The sequence below is a fragment of the Oryzias melastigma genome, linkage group LG15, assembly GCF_002922805.2.
Source record: "Oryzias melastigma strain HK-1 linkage group LG15, ASM292280v2, whole genome shotgun sequence".
Classification (NCBI taxonomy): Eukaryota; Metazoa; Chordata; class Actinopteri; order Beloniformes; family Adrianichthyidae; genus Oryzias; species Oryzias melastigma.
Genome location: NC_050526.1, coordinates 8,388,129 through 8,410,038, shown reverse-complemented (window position 1 = coordinate 8,410,038; position 21,910 = coordinate 8,388,129). Strand labels below are relative to the sequence as shown.

General features: G+C 41.6%; 1 protein-coding gene across 1 annotated transcript in view; it reads right to left on the bottom strand.

Annotated features, from left to right (window-relative positions):
• Positions 1-717: 717 nt before the first annotated feature.
• Positions 718-21,910, bottom strand: part of LOC112161972 (adhesion G protein-coupled receptor A3) — a 212,821-nt gene continuing 191,628 nt past the window's right edge. Inside the window, exons 17-19 of the mRNA XM_024297552.2 lie at positions 16,406-16,551; positions 6,084-6,179; positions 718-4,200 (exon numbers count right to left, since the gene is read on the bottom strand). Of these exons, the coding sequence (XP_024153320.1) occupies positions 2,799-4,200; positions 6,084-6,179; positions 16,406-16,551 (1,644 nt within the window). The 3' untranslated portion in view covers positions 718-2,798. The remainder of the gene's footprint in view (positions 4,201-6,083; positions 6,180-16,405; positions 16,552-21,910) is intronic.

The following is a 21,910-nucleotide window of genomic DNA, read 5'->3' as shown; positions in this document are numbered from 1 at the left end:
TTCCATGAACACCAATACAGCTGGAATTGATTAACGAGGCCCTCAGCTGCTTAACCAACCAGAAAATTATCAGACAGGTTTAATTCAGTTCATGCCAGGCCCAATAAAAAAAGTGTTCCTTTAATTTTTGTCTGTGCACTGCAGGTTTCTTGTTGAAAACCTGGTCAAACTTGTCTGTGTTTTACCTTTGATAATGTCTGTCCAGCATCTACGTTGGGTCTCTATCCCAGTCCGTAGAGCAGAGATGAAGCCGGATCATTTCACAGGGCTTTGAGCCTGATGAATAATCTGATGATGGTGAACCGGAGTGAATGGGAGGGGGGAGAAGATAAATACAGCTGCATATTAAAAGTATTCAGGTATCTCATGGCCTGTCAAATGTAGGTGTCATTCCAGATGGGCGGGAGACGCATTCTCATTTCCTGCAGCATGTGTTGCACATGTGGACAGCTGAGTGTGCATGTGTGCGTTGCATGCACAATACACACCGACATCTGCTCATGCCGCGGCAGCAGTCAAGCCTGCTATTATCTGAATCCCTCCCCTGTGGCGACTCCGCAAGACATCTCAATTTCAATCATGCTGTCAAAACACATAAACACAGAACAGCAAGAATTTAGAGGAAAAGCGGGCTTTTGCTATCAGCGGCACTCATTGTCATCCAGTGAAAGCATGGACACGCAAACACACAAACCAAAAACGCTCCCATCCTCTGCATGGTGAAAAAATACATTTATTGGAATCTGTGTCAATGTAGAAAAAGTGAGAACTGGCTTCAGGTTTTCTCACAGTACCACAGGTGAATGTTCCAGCAGCTGTCTGGTGAGTTGAAACTAAGCCATCAAGCTTGTTTGGGGCAGTACGTCTGCTACTGATGACGACAAAAGGCGGCCTATGGCAGCCATGAGAACACACATCTTCTCACAGACACAGGAGAAGCAGAGGCTGCTTCAAAATCACACCACCAGCAAATACACACGTCGTACAGCAAAGTTGACCTTGTCCGGCGTTCTGTCTTTTGGGTGTGGCTTTGCATGAATGTGCTGTCATACTATTACAACTTTTTTTTCCAGCAACCTGAAAGCCAGGTTTCTGTCTGAACTAGAGTTACAGCTCTAATCATACTCTACTGCTGACAAATTCTTTTTCTTCTGGCAGGCCAAATTGTTCTACGTATCGTGTGTGTCTATTTCTGAATTGACAGAGAAGTTTCACAACACATGGCGAGTCTGCATACTTTATGAACAGAAAAAGGCCATCTGAAAACAAAGAGGACATTTCTAAACTCAGATACTGAGCATTAACATAGAGAAGTCATTTTCCTCCCATATATCTTTCTTTACATATAGTTATTTTATTATTAAATACCATTTTTATCTTATAGAAAATAATTCACCAAAAACCAAATCTATGTACAAAGACAAGAGGGCACAAGATGGAGTTAAGAGTTGGTGTTCATGCTGCTGACGCCGCTTGGCTGTAGCACATTTTTCTGTGTGAGTATATGCACTGTTTGGGTATATTTCTCAGTCACTGAAATTTTGTTTAGAATGCCTAACCAGTTCTGACCAAAGTGCTAGAATCATCTTTCATAAATCAGTACAGTTTCTTTTTCTTTCTCTTCTCAGTGGCAGTTCCTGTGAGATTCTGACCTTCCTGCTTCATACAACAATGATCCATATTTAAGCAGAGCAAAGTTACTAAAGGAGGACGTTTTCAGGGTTGGACTGGAAGGTAGATCTAAGTTCAAACTCTTGCTAAATACAGTTCTGCAGTTCCAAATACTCCTGCAATCTGTAGGAATAATGATTGATACAAGAGTAGGACTGACATGAAATTACATCCACGTACACCCAAACAAATGACAGTGAAAATGACATGGGAGTTAGTTCAGCTGCTGTTATTTTTGGACTTTGGCTAATATTTCAGAAAATGGAAACCAGGACATATACTGATTGACAGGCAATTCCTAAAGCATTTCAAATCATCCCACTTTTCTGATCCTGAAAGGTTTCTATGTGTGATCTAACAGATGATTGGGACTTTCTCTTGTTGCAGCTGAAGAGAATGAAATCACAGCCTGGCAGTGATCTGTCGCTGCATCCAGGAGCTCCTGACACTCTGCCTACTTGTAGGCTTTGCTCTGCTTTCACTTAGAAAAAGGAGTCACAGCGGTGAAGACTTATCCGGACAGCATGATCAATATCAGACTAAAAGGATGCTTAGCTCTGCTTTCTTTTCCTGCTGCTGTGACTTTACTTCCCTTGCAAGAAAAATCTGTATATCAGATAAAGGAAATATCTGGGAGATGTTCACAGCTGCTTGAGTGAGTGACAAACAAAAAGTCTAAAATTGCTGGTTTAGTAGTTTCGAAGGTGAATAGAGTTCTTTAAAGTAGTGATGGCTCACTGTTAAAGCCTGATGGGAGCTTAGATTGATGAGAGTAAAAACATCCTGAAGCTTGCTGCCTTTGAGCACTAACAGACCCTATCATACACACAGCCACTCATTTTCCTGCATCTAGAGAGAGAGATGATATGAAAGAGACCTCCAGTTACATCTGATGGCATGATGTGACATGTTTCACAGAGTGTGGATGCTTCTCAGTGAGCATTTGCATGGTGTCAGGTATCTGTACAGTAAAACAGCACATATTCAAATGTGTGGACAAGAAACCTCAATTCCCCGCTCTGATTGTAGTTTGAAATGTTATTTGTTTCTCTCTGTTTTACTCTAAAAGGGAGGTGCGTGTCTGTTTGGCCCCGTGTGGCCTGCATCTCCTGTTCTTCACTTCCAGACTACACAGTAGTTTCATTCTTCCAGGGCCCGGTGCGTATATTCCCGGTGCTGTCGGACGTATACAGGAGTCCTTCATGCAGCCCCCCCTTAAGAATCCCATTCTGGTTGGGGGGGGTTTGGGGGTAGGATTGTCTGCGCGGGGCGTGCATCTCCAGATGGTGATGTGTCGGCTCCTCCTCGGCTACTTTGCCGCAGCCACATAGGAAGACACCCGTGTCTCCGGCCTCTGCCTGGCACAGAGAGGGAAAAAGATCAGCCTTGGCACAGCAGATGTGCCGGTGGCAGGGGTTATGGCAAGCCAGAGTCTCGGCTGCAGCAGCGTGGCACGCGTGGTGCCCTTCGTGAGCCAAATGCGGACAGATGTGGGTATGTGGCTCATGTGTGCTGTGGGGGCTGTCAGTGTGTGAGCTGTGCATGCTGCCCCCGTCTGCACTGGATGAGATGTGATAGGCGTATTCCCTTTCGCTCGCCACTCCACAGGCAGCTGCGCCAGCCCGGCGGCCAAATTGACGGCTTTTCGTCCTTGTGCTGCTCTTTAGGCAGGGGTGCAACTGCACCCCTGGCCGGCAACCCTCAGCGTCAGAATGCAGCAGCACATGGGTGGCAGCAGGCTCCTCCTCCATCAGCTGCTGGCTGCGTAGGGTGGCGCAGCAGGGCGTCACTGGCGTCAGACAGGTCAGGTGATTTTGCGAGGATGGTAGAGCAGCGTGTTTGCAGTGACCTAAGCTGCCGTGGCTGCAGCTGATCACTGTTTTACCCTGACACTGGGAGTCATGGTGGCAATGGTTGTGACTGTGTCCGTGCCCGGGGGTGTCTCCATTGATGTTGACTTTGGGCCGTGCTGCTGCAGAGCCCTGCGCCCCAGAGCCGGCATCTGGGCGTCGCCCGGGACAACAAGAACACCAGCAGTGCCAGACATCATCCCGTTTGGCACAGTGATGGATCAGGATGAAGAGGCCAAGGGTGACGGAGAAGGCACCATAAAGGCAGCTGAAGATCATGTCGAGGAAGTGGCCCTGAGACACGGCCAACGCCCCGAACGTCCAGGTGACCAGGAACAGGAAGAGGGTGAAGGCTGCTGTTCGTAGCTGAGCTCTGAACGAGTGCTCGTTAGCCAGTAGAGCGGGATTGATGGGAACACCCGGGCAGCCAGCGGGACAGCTGCTCCCACTGGGGTGAGCTGTGAGGGCCCCAGGCTCGGCCCCCTGGTGGCAGTGGGTTGGTATGTCGATGCCGGCCAGCCTCTGCTGCTCCTCAGTCAGACGCTTGAGCTCGTACTTCTTCTCGGGGTGCCGCCGCAGCTGGATGAAAGCACAGAGGAAGTAGATGCACGTCACCAGGACGATGAAGGCCACGGGGCCAAAAAAAGCTCCTAAGCTGGGCTCCCACGCCATCCAGCAACTGCAACATAAGCCAAGAAAACACTTTCAGACTCAGACTTTGCCTCAAATATACAAAAAAAAACCCCAAAACACTAGAAATCTACAAATTAATCACACCTCACGGAGCAGCGGTGCTTCACTTCGCCTCGATGGTGCATGCAGTCATTCAGAGTGTGCATTAAATTACTTTGTCTGTTTATTTTACACTTATACCATGGTTATTTACAAAAGAAATGCGCTTTCAATCACTTTTTAGTACTTTAATCGTGTTGTTTATTTGGGTTACATCGGACTATTTGAGTTATGGTCCGGTGCGTTGTCACGGTAACACGACAACAAGACGCCAAGGCTCGACTGCAGCGGCAAAGAAAAACGATATAAATGCTGATCGTCACAATAGGTTAAATAAGGCATCAGTCCAGAGGGACAGTTCACCTCTTATCACTTGTTGTTTTTCTAGAAGATGTAAGAAACATTGTTTTAAAGCGGCTTCCGTAGTGATATAGAGCAGCGACCAGAACTTTCTTCTTCTTTTTTTAAGGTCTGCAGATTCATTTTTGTTATGGCTGTAAGTCAGCATCTCTGTTTTCTTGGAGTAATACTGCTGACATATAAGTCTTTAGAGTTCTGCTTCTCTCACTGTTGATGTGTTTTTTGCGCACAAATGACACTTGATAAATTGTTAAAACTTGATAAATTCAAACACTTCACACAATAAAACTGAAGGAAACATTTGTCTTTGGCCTGTTTTTGTTCATACTGTCATCAAATTTACTAAGTAAAATATTGTAGTTATAAGTGTTTAATCTCAACAAGTGTGATTAATCTGATATATATGCTTTAATTGATTGACTGCATAAATCAAAAATAAATGTTCTAAATGTAGAGTTTTATGTGTAAATATCATTTTAGCAGATAAGTGTTTGGCAAAAATGCTGTAACTAAAAAAAAAAATTATCGCGATAAATTGAAATTAGTTAATTTTACCAGTTAGTGATTAATTAGTTCAGTTTTAAAAAACAATTTCCAGCCCTAATATATATATATAAGTATTAAAATTAGTTAAAATACCCAAAATATTATTGGAAGATGGATAAAAGAAAAGAAACAAATGCTATCCTATTGACATTATAATTACTCTTAATCATAAGTAGATATATTAGCACCTATACATACAGTACACACATGACACATAAAATCCATTAAATATAATGATCTAGTAGAGTTTAATTAATTCCTTGAAAGGGAGTGGTAGGACATGAATTGATATAATCCCACCCTACTATGTTTCATGTAACATTTATTTTATCCATGTATTTATTTTTTCTTGTGTTGGGCAGATTTTACTGTCACAACAAGGGGTTATTGAGTATAAACCTCGATTGTATTTTATGCTAAACTTTATTTATATTGCATATGTTTGGAACTTGTTTTCCCCGGTTGGACAAGGCAGAAAAGGAGAGGGGGGTAAAGGAACAAAAGAAAGGTAAAAGAGGGGGGTTTAGAGAGAGTAGAAGATGGTAACAGAGTGGGGTAACATCATAAAATAACCAGGTATAAATAGCAATCTGGAATGGGCGGGGCCTGTCTACACAATAGTTACAAACATACCTGTTGGCTAAAATAATCTTCACATTTAAACTAGTTAAAATGTAACTTGTAACTTATGTAACTTTTACTTTGCAGGTGACATAATCCAGTTCTTAAGATCTATTCAAAGTTATTAATACATAACCAGTCCAAGTACTGATTATTTATCAAATGACAAAGATAAAGTTCTGACTGATTATCTTCAGAAGATATCACATTAATAGTTGTTACATTTCTCATTTAATAAAAACTGAGCAACACATAGCAGCAGCTTCACTTTTGCCTTCAGAGTAGAGACAAATCCAGGCTTACTATGGCGCTTGCTCCCCGCTGCCGTAGTTGTCTATATTGACGGCTGCTGTCACTCCACAGATGAGGAGAGGCACTCCACCACTGACTAAATAAAATCTGTGAGGGTACAGGGGGACACAAGACAAAAAACAGTCAGGAACCGTGCAGACTTTGAAGTGTTACAGCATTACAGTAGTTCTGGAACAACAGACTGTCAAGGATAGAGCTGACATGTCTGATTAGTTCCAGAGGAGAACCCCAAAATAAAACTGCATCAGAATATGGTCATGAAAACACATAAGCCCACTGTCTGTCATTTAAATATGACCGCCTCAAAAAAGGGAAATCAGATCACTGCTGTGGAGATTCTCGATGTGTTTGTGGTCACACTCTGAGTGCAACCACACTTAAAATTTGATATCATAGCCACAAAACCAAAGTGTAAAAATGACAAAATAAACAAATCTGCTTCCTGTTGATCTGGCTGTGATGAACTTGCCAGCAGGCGTCCCGGCAGTTTAGTGCATCTGCTGTGTATTCTGGCCCAATTGATGAGGTGTATTAAAATGACTTTTTCTCTTGACAAACCCAGCAAGCCTCTTCAACTCTGAAAAACAACCACTGCTCTCTAAGCAGAAGCAATTCTGCTTTCAAGAAAACCCTTTTAGCAAAAGATTAACTTAGATTGAATCCCAGGGGGAGTCAAACGTTCTATCATCAGCTGACATGACGTTCATTTCCAATGTGACCTGTACTAAAAAAGAACAGTAGAACATCTTAAGGTAGCCTTCAAGTAGACGCTATAACATAAAGTTGTGTAGCAGATAGAAATTAAAAGTATTTAAGACATTCTTTAATACTTTCAAGTAGATACAGCTATAAAGATTTCAATTTTTCAGAAAATAATTTTCTGAAAATAATAACTAATTCAGTGATTTCTATCCCATGAGATGTACAAGTCTTTTTAAGTAAATGGCCTAACTTTGCTATGACAGTTAACCCTTTTACACCAGAACTCCAGTGTTTATGTTCTTTGATTTACTGTAAGTTTTTACAACGGAGTATTAGGGCCACTTTGCAACAACAAGGAATGACAATAGTCTGTTACTTTAGCACAGGAATATAGAAAACTCTGAAAACTGGACATCTTCAGATGGAAGCACCATGGAGAGTTGGAGGAGATCTTTTCTTCCAGAGAAAGAAATGACAGGAAGTGGACAGCTGTGAGGATATGGACGCCATCATCTACAGAGATCCTGCAAGCCGCCCATCAATGAATAAAACATTAATAAACTCTAAATCAAACAAAGAAACTTCCAAACATCTGTAATGTTTTGAACATTTAGATCACCTGTTGAAATCCAAGACGCTTTTCACGGTTTAGTCGGTCTGCTTCTTCTCGTAAATTTATGACAAAAAACGTGTACATTTACGAGATTAAAACTCATAGATGTACAAGATTAAAAGTCATAATATTATTATTATAATTTTTTTTTTTTTTTGGCGACCCTAATACTCCGTTGTAACTTTTTAACCATTAACACAATAATTCCAGTAGATTCTGAAGGAGAAAAGACGAATCTGCTGTAATTATGGTGTTAACGGTTAAAAGGGTGCAGTAGGTTAAAGAGTTTGTGCTTAAGCATGACCAGTAACGCCTCAGTGTTCAAAGGGTTAAGCTCAAAAGAATCAACTGCATCAGTGACTCAGTGTAAAAGCATAGAGGCTGAAATGCCAAGTTCAATCAGTAAAGATTCTCAGAAAAAGTAGACTTACTCGCCAACATTTCCTATTTATAGCTGATGTCTCTCTGATTCTTTTGGCTTTAGGAGCTGAGAACGTGCTCCATTTCAGCTCTGCATTTTAGTTAGTTGTTAACTAGTTTTCTTTTTGACACTGACAAACTGACTTGGTGCTGCAGCTGATTATCGAAGGTAAAACTGTGGAGGCGGGAGGTTTGGACAGAGGTCACATTAATTTGTTTAATAATGCCATTTGGTCGATTCGTCTGAGCAACTGATCAAAAGCGAGATTTACCCACCAGTGCTGCGTGTCAGTGTTAATGAGGCGGCAGCAGCTCACACATACTTAGTGCTGTAAGCGATGAGAGCAGCCAGTGCAGCAAACAAGTTTGTTTAAAGTTACTCCTTAAATCTTTTTACCAAATCTGTCTGCATTCAGTAAAAAAAAAAAAAACTCCACTAGGACTGTTCATTTTACTGACAAACTGCCTCTTATGCTTTGAAGCTCTGCTTCATCATGTTGATTTGAAGTAACTACATGATACTATGTGTGTGCCCCTGATGATACTGCATGAGGGAAGCATCCCGGTGGATGTCGTTTTTCACTTCTTGAGTCTCCATTTTGGATGTATGTACGTCATTAATAAAATCAAATGAATGAACGTGTCCATAAATGTACACAGTGTTGCATATATCATCAAATGTAATACAGTCCCAGTGAAGCCACTGCTAAAACTAAAAGATGTTGAAAAAGATTTCATCCTCAAAATCTTGGAAATATCTGATACAATTGTGTCTGCATTAATATTTATACCTTAACACTAAAGCTGCACATCTAAGATGCATGAGCATCTTTTATTAAAGCATTGTTCTGCTGTCACATCAAGAGGATTCTTTAAGGTTGGACAACAGGAACATTTAAAGAAAAAACAATATCTTCAACAGCAAGTACAGTGTTTCCTCGTGACATTGGAGTTCACCTTTTGTGGTCTCATTGTTTTTTTTTTCAGTATTCTGCACCCTGATTGGCTGTTCTGCACCCTGTGCTGTGTCTTCTGAATAGAATGTATTTATTTATATACATCTTTGATTGCAATCAGATCTTTGTTTTCATTCAATAAAGTTTGACTCATTTTTTGTGAACATTAAGAGTTTAGAGAAAAGTGTGAAAAATGTTTATGTCTGTGTGAGGAAAGTGGATTATTAAAGCCTTAAAACATGTGTAATCCTACTTAGCAGATTTTTATAAACCCCCACCATGAAGGAGAGATCACTGTAATCAAATCATTTCAGTCCAATAGTCTTCTGATTTTTATGTCATAAATGAACTGATGTGCTGCAGTTGTTTGTTTGTTCTTTGTTACTAATAATATCTTAGCGACAATTTAGTGATCTTATTTTTGGCATCATCTCACACTGATGATGCTTGAAGGGCTGACGGTGGGTGCAGACGTTGCTGTGAACCTCTGTGATTGCAGGGAGACAGTGGGTACAAAAACTATTAGCCGTTTCTATTACCACTCTGTTTGTAACACTACTGACCCACACTAGTTCAGCCCATTTTGGATCCACTCGTTTGTTTCCTGTCATTATCTACAATTCTGACATCTTTTCATGGTTTAGTTTAAGGGTCTGTTGGTTGATGTAACTCCATCTTAAGCTGATACTTGTTTCTCATCCAAGACTTGATGGAAGTTTGTTTCAAATGATCTTCATGTAAGAAGTTTCACAGCACAAATAGACACAGGACTCAAGAGATGAGAGGAAGTCCTTCAGGAATGTGTGAGGATGTCATAAAAGTGAGTAGTTTAAAAAATATTGATATATGTGATGTGAAAAAGGAAGCTTGTTCCAAACTCCTTGACTCCCTTAAATCTTCTACCTTTAGGTTAACAATGGCTTTCAAATCATAAGAAGATATAAATCTCTCACAGACAGCAGCACCCCCCTCTCTTCACTGTCCTTGTCCTGTCTTTCGGCATTGTCATCCACTGGCCTGCATAACATGATGCTATTTCCTCCAGCGTCCTGTTCAATCTCAGTTAACCTATTGACCCCACCATCTTCATCCTCCATTTCCTCTTCAGCACATCTCCCTGCTGTGTCCCTTTCTCTCTCTGTTTGAACAGTCCTTCCCTCATCACGCTGCGGCATCACAAAATTCAATTACAATCAAGACATTTGTCTGAATTGGTTGGTGAGCGGTGGAGGGGGCTGAAAAAGAGGGAACGGGGTGGCAGTATTACAGGCCTGTCACTGTCTCTGAGTGGAATGGTTCCCCCGGAGGATCTTCCTCCAACAAAAAGCCATTTCCACACCCGTCAGCTAGATAAACGTAAATAAGAAGAGCTAGGGGATGTTAAATCACCACATGCTTTATAGCCCTTATTCCCATGCACTCGCTCCCAAACAGGAACGTCTGCCTGCACGTCCTCTAACCAGGAGCGATCATTGTGGACTAAAAACCTCTGTCAAACATGCAAGACCATGTTCACATTGGCCCGGATTCTATTCAAAAAGGTGCTTTGTTGCATTAAAAGTCTTGTAAAAGTGTTCAACCCCCCCACCCCCCCACCCCCACTGTCGTAACCACTTTAACAAACAACGGCTGCTTTTTTTAGAGAAGGTTTGAATAAAAAAAGCCCTCAACAAAATGGTTTTCTAAGCAGAGCCGTGCTTTTAGGTGAGTTTAAGAGCAGCAGTCGTCTGACAAAAATAGAGCCGAAAGTGCCTTTCATACCCCCCACCCCCCCTGCTGCCGCTCATGAACTGTCCTTTGCTTTGTGTGCACTGTCCTCTCTGGTGATCCAACATTCACATTGAACGGCTGTGGACAGCTTATGGTCTCTTCTGACTAACAAGCTGGCATGAATCTGTTAAAACAAAAAGAAAGTTTCCCCCCATGACATCAGTTTGGACAGCTAAAGGCCAAAGGCAAGATCACAGTCTTTGTCAAAAGAAACGTTTGGGTCAAGCCATGCAGGCCAAAAAACACACTCTATGGTTACATGTTCTTTTAGTTTCCTTTCCAATCAGACTCATTTACTCCCACCTCTTCAAAAAGATTAATTTGAAGTGGGGGGGTAGGTTGGGTGGGGGGGTGTAGTTGAATTGGTTTGTCTCCAGCTGCTTAGTCTCAGTGGATGAGTCTGTCTGACAGGATCATCACAATCAGTCCCTATGTCTGGATCAACTCCAATCTTGTGCTGTACATTTCCAGCATATACAGACGTTCTCCTGAATGATTATGATAAGAAATGAACACCCCCCCACCCCCAAACAACCTTCATCTTCTCGGCCGCTCCTTCCCTTCTGGGGTCGCGGGGGTGCCAGAGCCTAACCCGGCTACTGAAGGGCGAAGGTGGGGTTCACCCTGGACAGGTCACCAGTCTGTCGCAGGAGGGTGATGAATGGGAATCGAATCGGGGTCTATAGGGTGCCAGTTCTCCTCGTTATGCACTGTGCCACTGGCACATCCCAAACAGCCTAACGCAGATTTTGCGTAATGCTCCCATAACCTTCAAAGACTTCCTGACAGTCTCCAGAAACACAGTGAGCAGGTTTTGTGTTCAATGACCTGAACCTGCAGATTTACGAAGTATTACTCACGGCTGACAGAGACGGGCCGAAGCAGCTAATCAGGCTCCGGCCCGGTTTGCTCAGTGGACTAACGTAAATGAAGACAACAATAGCTGCGTTTACCTTCCAGTCTCCCTCCGATAAAAATCCTGTTTTTAGAGTTTTTAACATGCCTGTGTGGCATTTTTCTTATGAAAGAGAACAAATGTAATAAGTAATCCTTTTGTTTTTGCATTTCCGAGTATTTCTCCTTTTAAATTTGTGCAACTTCATTTCATGGAAATACAGCTAATGAGGCAACTTGATGTTATGAGGTATTTTCAACCAAGAGTCAAAAAGTAATTTTTGTAAAGTAAGACAAATACAATAAACATAGAAAAGACTCCTATTTTCTTTCTAAAAAAAAGTGGACTTTAGTTTGCTTAAGTCTTGCTCCTTGACTTAATCAAACAATGTGGTTGCTACACTCCAAAATCCAAATTGGTTTTCAATCTGCTCCAACTGGTGTGAGCTAAAGATTCAGAAATGTAGAGCTGAATTATAAGATTGTTGAACTGGGAATGAGTGGGTTAAGTGCTTCTCTGTAAGGAAAGGTTTCCAGGCTTGTGTAGAATAATAAATAAAATGTTGTTCATTGGAATTCCTGCTCTGCTTATAAGAATTCCACTTAAAATGACTGCACAGCTTAGAGCAACAGTCTGTCAAAACGCCTGTGCATGGTCCCAGAGTAGATTAGAAAAAGGTAGGGATGACTTTCACCACAATAACACCCTCTAAACTACCCCATAAAAAGCTATTCAAGAAATCAAGGAAAACATTCTAGTGGGTTCACACCAAGTGCATATACTCATGATTAAACAGCTCACTGTGAGGTTCACTTTCAGACATTAAGCAGTTCAAGAGTTCAGTAAAATCCATGCAACAGCAAATACATGCATTTAAATAGGTTTTCCACTTACATTTCAAAAGTGGGAATGGAAAAAGACGGAAATATGAATTTTTAACTTTGATGTCTCCTCCTGCTGTCCTTACAGGAGTCCTCAGCAAGAAATCTGCTGCCTAAATGCAGCTTTCTCTTGAGAAGTCATGCAGTCCTATACTTTGGAAGTTTGGGTTTTTTTGGGTGATGAAAGGAGTCTGGCGTGATCTTTGAACCCTTTGAGGAATTGTAATTTGTGTTCACTAATCACAAGTATTAAACTCCATGGTTTACAGTTACCAAGACCAGGTTATCCCTTTTGTGTTCCCACGTTTGTTCATGTTTTAGTTTTGTCATGCCACTAAGTCACAGCCGACTTGACTGTATTTTTTACTGAAACCGTTTCCTGCCCTTGTGAACCTGACCTTCCTGAATGTTGGTCTACAGCAGGAACCTCATGTGGATATGAAAGCACAGGTGTCATTTGTAGCAGTGCTACTAGACAGTTAGGTACATTTTCCATAGAAGCGACTGACACTCTAAGCTTTGCTGCTCATCTAACTCAAACTTAAAAATATGGCACCATGTCAACGTGACAACAGTGTAGGATGTATTTCCAAGGAGCCTTTTTACAACAGTGAAAAAAAACTATTAAAACATTTCCTCATTTTTAGCCAATTTCAGTTTATCTAATAGCAGACCTTCCAGACTGAGAATCACTGAGTTTTGAGAGTAAAAACTAAACACTGAACAGAATTTAAAAGACCAACAACTGAGGTAATTATCGAGTTTATTGTTAGCATATTTACAGATAAATATTACAATATATTAAAGGACCCATGCCATGCTATTCTTAAGCTTTTCAGAATAAACTATATCCATATATATGATCATACATTACCTTTGGCACACTAAAGAACATTTTGTTTAATGAAATGTGAGAAATTTTTGCTAGCTCATTTTCCAACCTTGAAGTAAGACGACTCGATCTCTGAGGCTCCGCCTTTCGCTCTTTGTGGCTGCTGCTCATTTCATGACGTTAACCTAGAACTGGCCTCAGCAGTGTGTCTGCGTTTCCCCACGAAAACAAACAACATCTGAACATTTGAAGATGGATGTGCATAATGTGGATATAAATTTAAAGCATTTTGCAGATTGCCTCGAGCTCGCAGGCGAAGTGGTTGTGTGTGTTATCTTGGGGGCAGTGCTGGCAGTACAGACTCTTCCTGGAAGGGGCTGTTCCCCACTTTGTGATGCCACAATGTGAGGACACGAACGTTTTTGTGGATTGGGCTGGTGCTCAGAGAACATGGTTTTAGAGCAGAGGTGTCAAACTCATTTTGGTTCAGGGGGCACATTCAATCTGATCTCAAGTTGGCCAGACCAGTACCATAATAGCAAAACAGCCTATGGGTAATTTGTTTTCTGTAGCTTTGTTTTTCTCCCAGTTGGAAAAAAATGCCTCAAACAACCTAATAGCCTACGTTTAATTCTTGATCTCTTGTTATGCTGTTCTTGTCTTTTCCTTTGCTACCCCTAGTGGCAGAATTGCACACTACGGTCAAGAACCATAACTTGCCACAGGAATTGGCCCGAAACTTAATTAATTTTTAACAATCTTTTATTTTTTTCTCTTCGTGACTGGGCTGGATTAAACAATTTGATGGGCCGGATACGACCCGCGGGACAAATGTTAGACACCCTTGCTTTAGAGAAACACCCAGAGATACCTGAATGGATCAAAATACCACTTTGGAGCTGTTTTTCATGAGGAATTAACATCACAATACACTTAAAGTTAAAAAAAATGTTGATTTTTCATTATATAAGCCCTTCAAATAAATACAATTACAAAAAAATAGACCTGAGTTTGATTGTTAAAAAAACTCTACAAAGAAAGTCATCAGATGCAAACAGGGGCCCTCTGACAGTCATGTCACAACAAGCCAGAGACTTGAAGGAATGCAAACTAACCATGGGTGTCTCTGCAGATAAAAGATACAATAACTCATATGTAAAAAGCTATCACTGCCCCCTAAACAAAACATGAGGCAGAAACTGCAAAAAAAAGAGGTGTAAATCAGAAGAGACACAAGCATGCATGAGCTTTGACAAAGAGCTGCAGGCACAAAAGATGAAGAAGCCATAGTAAAAAAAGAGAAAAAACAGAAATTTAAAACATGAAAAAAAGTTCTGCTTTTCATCACTGATGCTGTGTGTTATTGATTTAGGTGATAAAAAACATTTTCGCATTTATTGCAACATCAAAGTCATAAAATCATAATAAGAGTCGCAGATTAGGTGGAAACGATAGGAATCTGTTCAAAGACTCATTGGTGGAACCTGACTTTTTTGGTTGTGTTGAAACCCAAGGTGTCATCATAGAGAGATGTGAAGAATTCTCCAGCACTCTAATAAAAGATGTGTAGAGTCAACAAATAAAAGAAGCAAGAGCCTGTGGCACTGCCAAGAAATGTGAACATTTCTCTTATAAATAAAGAATCTCCCAGTAATGTGCAAAAAACAAAACAAAACAAAAAAACAAAAACCAGCCTGTGCTTTGAACAAACAAATCAAACATTGGTTAGACAGTGAGGAGATTCTTGTAATGCATGGTGGAGGGATTGGAGTGGTATGGGATACCTTTCTTATCCAAAAGCATTAATTTATTCAAGCAGAATTCTAAAAGAACTTTTATATTTAGAGCAAAGACAATACAATTGCTGCAAGTGCTCACTGCTGCAATAACATGAAGAATTTTTGTTAACATAGGCAAACAAAGTCATTAAAGCCTGTGTTTAAATGGAATTGAGCTGTGAGTCCCCATTTGACATTTTTATTAATTTAAAAAACGTTTCCAGTAGTGTTTTAATGATGATTATCAAGTTTTTAAACACAACCCAACAACCTAAATGTCTTAAAAAGACATTTTTCATGTTGATCTGTTTCCAAAATCTCCTCTGAGGGACGTGGCTTTTGAAACTCCGCCCTGACCCCCCCTGTCTGATTCTGATAGCTCTGTGTCTCTCTAGCATACATCTTCACTGCTGCTACATAACGACGTCCATCAATCTGGGTAATGTCCAGCCATATGGTTCTGATCCGGATGTCAGCTGGACGAGGAAGTGAAGATCTTCATGGACAGAACTTCCTCCAAAATCCTGATTCTTTCTCCTTCCAGTTCACCAAAGACTCTTTTAGCTAATTCTCCAATGTTTATTGACTGTGATCAATACATTCAATCATTGGTTTCTCAGAGTTCTTGATAAAATAATCAAAGCTAACATCAAAATGCTCTTTCATTGATTTACAATCCTTTCCAACTGCGGTCAAATGAGCCGCCGTTCACATTTCCGTGGTCACATCAAGAAGCTCCGTGGAGTCTGGTGGAGATTTTCCAGCGTTCTCAGTCCTGCTACCGTAAGTATTGGATGAAACTCACACCAAAAATCCAGTGATGCTGATTTGACCACAGAAATGTGAACGGCGGCTCATTTGACTGCAGTCAATGTGAAGATACCATCTTCTCTTCTCCAGAACCTGAACTAGACACTAGGAACAGATGAGGGTTTAGTGCATGTGCAGCAGAGCTGTTGATGGAAAGAAGATCATTCATTCAGACAGAGTCTGTCCAAGACAGTTTGATTGATTTAAAAGGAGAAATACTCAGAAATGTAAAAACAAAACAATTGCTTATTACATTTGTTCTCTTTCAGAAGAAAAATGACACACAGACATGTTAGAAACTCTAAAAACAGGATTTTCATCAGAGGGGGACTTTACATAACTGTCATTAGGGTGTCATCAACACAACATCATGTAACCTCGTAGGTTGTTTTAATTCCATACCTAATCTGTGAGTCTCATTCACTACTGAACAGCAAAAAGTGGAAGAAGCCTTTGAATACATGTCTGCAACTTATTGCGTCAGTCAGGTTAGTCGTGAAGTAAGGCTATGTCCTGTGGATCTGTCTTCATCTTCTGCAGATGCGCATGCAGCACTGGCAGAGCAGGAAAGTTCAAAGCATCACACGCCCACACACCACCTGTTTATGAGCATGTCTTCTAGTAGCAGTCAGAGATGAGAAACATGTCATACTCACCTCAGCAGGGTCTGTTTAGAAGACGGAGGCGGGGCATTAACTTGATTCTGCGGAGGCTTCTTGGTCACCTGCTTATAAATGTTCCTGGCCATGACCCCGAGCCAGAGCATGGTCGACAGGGATGAGTAGTGCAGCACGAACCCGACCTGACGTGGAATGAGAAGGAGCGCATCAATTATTATTTCTTTGAATTCCCTGAGCTTTTTCATGCCTGTGCAGTGTTAGTACACCGTGTCTCCAAGAAAAATGTCAGACTTTAACTCAGAGGAGCTACGCTCAAGATAAGTTATGAAGAATCACAGTCAATGTCACACCAAGGATTTCTCTGTAGAAGTCCCTGACTGCTCAGTCTTATTCATCTCAAACACAACCCTACAAGAATGGGAAAAGAGGTTAAAAAGTTCTATTGAACCATCAAGGTTGTTTGGGATGAGAGTATAATGCTGTAGCTATACCGCTGGATACTGAGCAGCTCCTTATCAGCAGAGTTAGAGGACATGAGCTGTGCTCTCTGAATAACAAATCAGAATATAAATTATGGTCACGTTGACGGGTGTCAGGGAGTGATTGTTTTTTCCGAGCAACACATGCACGCCGTGTACACATATCAGCGTTCCTTCCTGTTTTAACATTCATGAATTATGTTTGAATGGTGAAACAGATTCCACTTTGTTTAAAGGCTTTGTCAGAGCTTAGAAAGGAACTACACAGAGGGAAGTTTGAACAAGGAAAAAGCAGTAAGGAGATAGAAAATAAAATGCACAAAGACTTTCTTAGTCAGGATGAACAGCCAACCCCAGCTCCCCAATTCCATGGCTCTTCTCCAGCCTGATAGGCCTGGGGACCGCGGCTAGTGGACCGCAGATCAGACGTTAATTGGAAGTGCCCGTGAGCTGGTTACAGAGAGCAGAGAGCGGTTGGTGAGTCAATCATTGCTCTGAAGTCCAGAGACTTCAGAGCTTCATTAGTGCCCAGAACAGACCGGAAGGAAGAGCTTTTGTGATATGATTATAGAGGAGGAGGAGTTCAGTAATGATCAAAATGGACTCAAACTGAATAATTAATTACTTAAACACATTGTTTTGCAGTTTTAACAGCCTGATCAAACAATCAACACGAATCCTCTCATGGGGAATGACAATCTACTTTAGACAACAAGAGGAGGAAACAAAGGCATCGTTCTCCATCTGAAGGGACTTCAAAAACAAAACTCTACAACATGCAGACTATCTGTCTTTATGCTCAATGGAAAGCATAATTGCAAATGTTACCCATGATGCATTGCTACAGACTAAAAAATAAGATCAGTGACAGCTGAAAGTATTATCTAAGTTCAGGTATGAATGTTGTAGATCCATTTGTCTTTTTCATGTTGCTGGAACAGGATTTTAACAGACTGAAAATCAAACAGACTTCCAGAACTTAAAGGTGAAAGGAATCCATTGTCAAATAAATAAAATCATAATCTTAAACTCTGTCAAAAAAAGCTGAAGCAGCCATGAGGGGAGATTCCACTGGGACACTTGTCTGTGAAGATTTTCATTCCTCCACGTCACACTATCACTGAATTTCTGTTCTTCTCTACTTTAAAGGTTTTTCCAGAAATGTTGTCCAGCTCATCAGAGCTGCTTTTTCTCCTTAAACCACTGGCGGAAAATTTGTACATGTTTGGATCCGCCAATTTGCATCATCTTGTATTGAATGTGCGAACATAGAAATGAAGGAGAATCAAATAAGGGGAATAATGATACATGTGGAACAATCCACAGCAGATAAAATACTCTTGAAATGAGAGAAATTACAATATGATACAACTTGTTCATATACTACATTCACAATGGCCTCAGTAGAATGCTCTAAGCGACCACTTCCAATAAAAAGTATTCAAACGCATGTAAATGTGCAGTTCAAGCTTCCATGTTAAAACCTCTCACAGTCACAGAGAATATGTATTGAAAGTTAAACCAGTTTAACTTTGACCAATCAGGGACTCAGATTTGGCAGTGGGGTGTAGCACCCTTTTTAATTAAGGGATCTACCAATCAATTTCTAAGTGATCATGGAGGAGACATTAATAATTGGGCTTTGTGTCTGGCTGGAATCATAAATAACCAAGTCTTTCATATATCAGAAAAGAGATGTGAAAGAAAAAGCCTGGAGCAAGATTCACTAGATTTGTGCTCGTATCGAGAAATGACAGTCCAGTGTAAACAACATACACAATGTATACTAAAAGAGTCTTCTTGGTTCTTGAATGCGCATTACATACCCATTGTGTTTGTAGCATTAGATTGATCTAAAGCAGGAATCTCACAGCAGAGTGACATGTTTCGCCATCAACATAACGCCCACCATGATGCTGAAAATCAGTGTCTCATTTTGCCTCTTTCTGTGAAATGATGAAACCAATTGTCAGGAGTCAGAGTTCTGTGTCCCCCTCTGGCCACCAGCAGGAGCTGTTTCCAGAGTACTGAACATACTTCATCTCCCAGCAAACCCAGCGCACTCTCCCCGGATGAACTCTCCGCTGACTCTCATTTCCCAAACACCCACGGGACACTTTAGCACTGCTCAAAGTCTCACTCAGTATGAAGTATTGTTTGTGTCACCCTGCCTACATTACTCAGCGTTTCTATCTGGACCTGATCTTCTGTTTCTGACCCTGCTTCTTCTCTGATTGCTGCCTGCCCTGACCCTCACCTGGACTCGGACACCTCTAGTCTCCTCTTTGATGCTCACATGCTTGTGATTGACCTCTGCCTGTCTGACCCTGAATTAGCTTTGTGGACTTTTAGCTGTGCTTAGTTCCTGTCTGAACTAATAAACCTGCTGCACGTGGAACCAGCTGTCTGCCTGTTTGTGACAGAGTATTATTCATATCTGTGTCTTATGATTGTTCTGTTAGTTCAAAACACCTGAAGACCTCAAAGTTTATTTCTTACTTCCCATTTCCTGTAGCAAACACATTACTCTAAAACAACATTCAGGCCTGTGTACTTTCATCCATCTATTTTCTGAACCTGCTTGAACCCTTTCAGGGTGAAATGGTGGCTTGAGCCTATCCCAGCTGTTGGGTGAAGGCGGGTTCACCTTGGACAGGTCACCTGTTTGTTCCAGGCCACACAGTCTAACACACACTCACATTTGCACGAGGGACAATTTAGAGTAATCAATCAACTAGAAAGCAGGTTTTTGGACCGTGAAAGGACACAGACAGGATTTGAACCTTCTCGCTGTGAAGCAAGCATGCTAACCACTACACCACTGTGCAGTCAGTGAGGAACTTATATGAAATACATGTAAACCCAACTTTGTGAGGGTTGGTACTTCTCTGGTGTGCTTTGTTAATTCTGTGTTTTAGTTGTTTACTGTTCTAGTGCCTCTTTTAATGTTTCCACCAGCTTTCCTCCAGTTTGTTGTGTAAAGGTTTGTGGTTTGATTCCCAGCTACCTCAATCATGTCAAAGTGTTGTTGGACAGGACACTGGACCCTTGGATGGTTAGCATAGCCATTGCCCCCATGTGAGTATGATGTGTAGATGAAGAATGATGTAAAGGTGCTTAAGTACCAGTAGGTAGACTAATGCAGATCTTTTACTCTCTAGACAACATAATGTTCCATGTCAGATTGCAAATCTCTTTTTAAACAATACTGTAAAACAAATGAAAGTTTTTAACCCGTTAACATTGGAGCTCCAGTGTTTATGTTCTTTGATTTACTGTATATTTTCAACCGCTAACACGATAATTCCAGTAGACTGTGGCTGAGTCACTTTTCTCCTTCACAATCTACTGGAATTATGTATGTTAAAGATTTTGTGTTTTAGCGTCACTTTCAGCACCTCAGGTGTTAAAGGGTTTAATTCCCCAAACTCAACAGAAATCCAAGGAAAACCCCAAATGAAAGCGTTCAAGAAGCAAAAACAAAACATTTTTTTTTATCTTTCTTTATCATCTCTGGGACTGGCTTTAATACAAACCAGCAAATAAATATATCTGTTTATGACCTTGGAGTGTTCAAATACTTATACTGTATGTTTTTAGTTTCTTTATGTTCAGCTCAGCTAACTTTTATATGTTTAACTAAATTCTTCTTGTGGCCTCTTTAAACTGTGTCCTTCTGAAGTCCAGCTATGACTTGAGTAGATAAAAATGCTAATGCTCTCCTCTGGACTCTTTCAATTACATTTTTATCGGCTGGCTTTTGCCTGCAGGCTCTTTTCAAGGTGCCGTGTCATTTTAATGAACTTGGTTGGAGTAAAAAAAAAAAAAAAAAAACAGAATTTTTTGTCTTTTATGTTCTGAGTTGATGCTGAACTCCTGCAGCAGCAGCAGCTCTCTGAACACAGAAGGCCAAAACTTTGCTTTGTTAGCTGACGTGGGAACAATCTTGACAGTGAGGAAGACAGAGATGACGTTGTGTTTGGAACTAGGAACAAACAAAACACTGTTTGTTAAGAGAAACAATCCCATGTGATGACTGACTTACGCCGGAGTCACACAGGACGCGATAGCGCCGCAAAGCGGCGCGGAACGGCGTGCACTTCCATTCGGCGCCCATGTTAACCTATGGCGTCGGTCACACCAAGCGCGGAGCGACGCGCAGCGGCGCGGAGGGTCCGCGCGGTGCAGCGCAACGTTTCGGCGTCTGGCCTATTTTTTCCGCGCGACGCGAGCGCTCCGCATCAATACTGGCAGGAAGTTGCGTCTAAATACATGAGAAAATCCGGTTTATTTTCAAAATAGAACCAATTTTTCACAATAAAACGCCGCGATTGACAAATGTGATCATGTTTTTGTGTCTAAACAGACTGTAGAGATGAAAATATGCATACAATCAAAACACACAGACACGCGTGCGCGAGAGCCCCCACCCCGGACACCACAGATCTCCGGAGCGGGTGACACAGAGACACACAAAAAAAGACAGATACACACGGAGACAGATCAATGAAGGGGGCACACTGGAGCGGGGCATGGGGCTGCGTTTGAACGAGAGAGAGGCAGAGGAGCGGTTCTTCTGGGAAGAAACATCTGGTAATATTTTTAGTTCATTAATTTACCGACGGAAACACCTGCGTGCGTGCACACAGGCACACAACAGAACAGACAGACACGCACACGCGCGCACAAACCGATCAATGAAGTGGGCCGACTGCGGAGTTGGGGGGCGGGGTCTGTGTCAACAGGGGCAGAGACCATCTCCTTTTAGCAGAAACACGGGGTGATATCCTGGTTAATGACCATGATAGCAAAAAAAGCAATAGCTCTAGCAGAAGCGCATGCCGACCGTCGCGGAAACAAATCGCGTCTGGTGTGACCAATAGAGCGCCGCTAAGCGGCGCGCTCTCCGCTCCGCGCCGCTGCGCGGCGCTATCGCGTCCTGTGTGACTCCGGCGTTATTGTGACTGCATGGTCCTCCCTTCAAGGCTCAAACAGGCTCATTTTAAACCAAGAGCCCACACAGGAAGGTTACACCTGCGTCCCTACTCTTCTGAGTATAAAA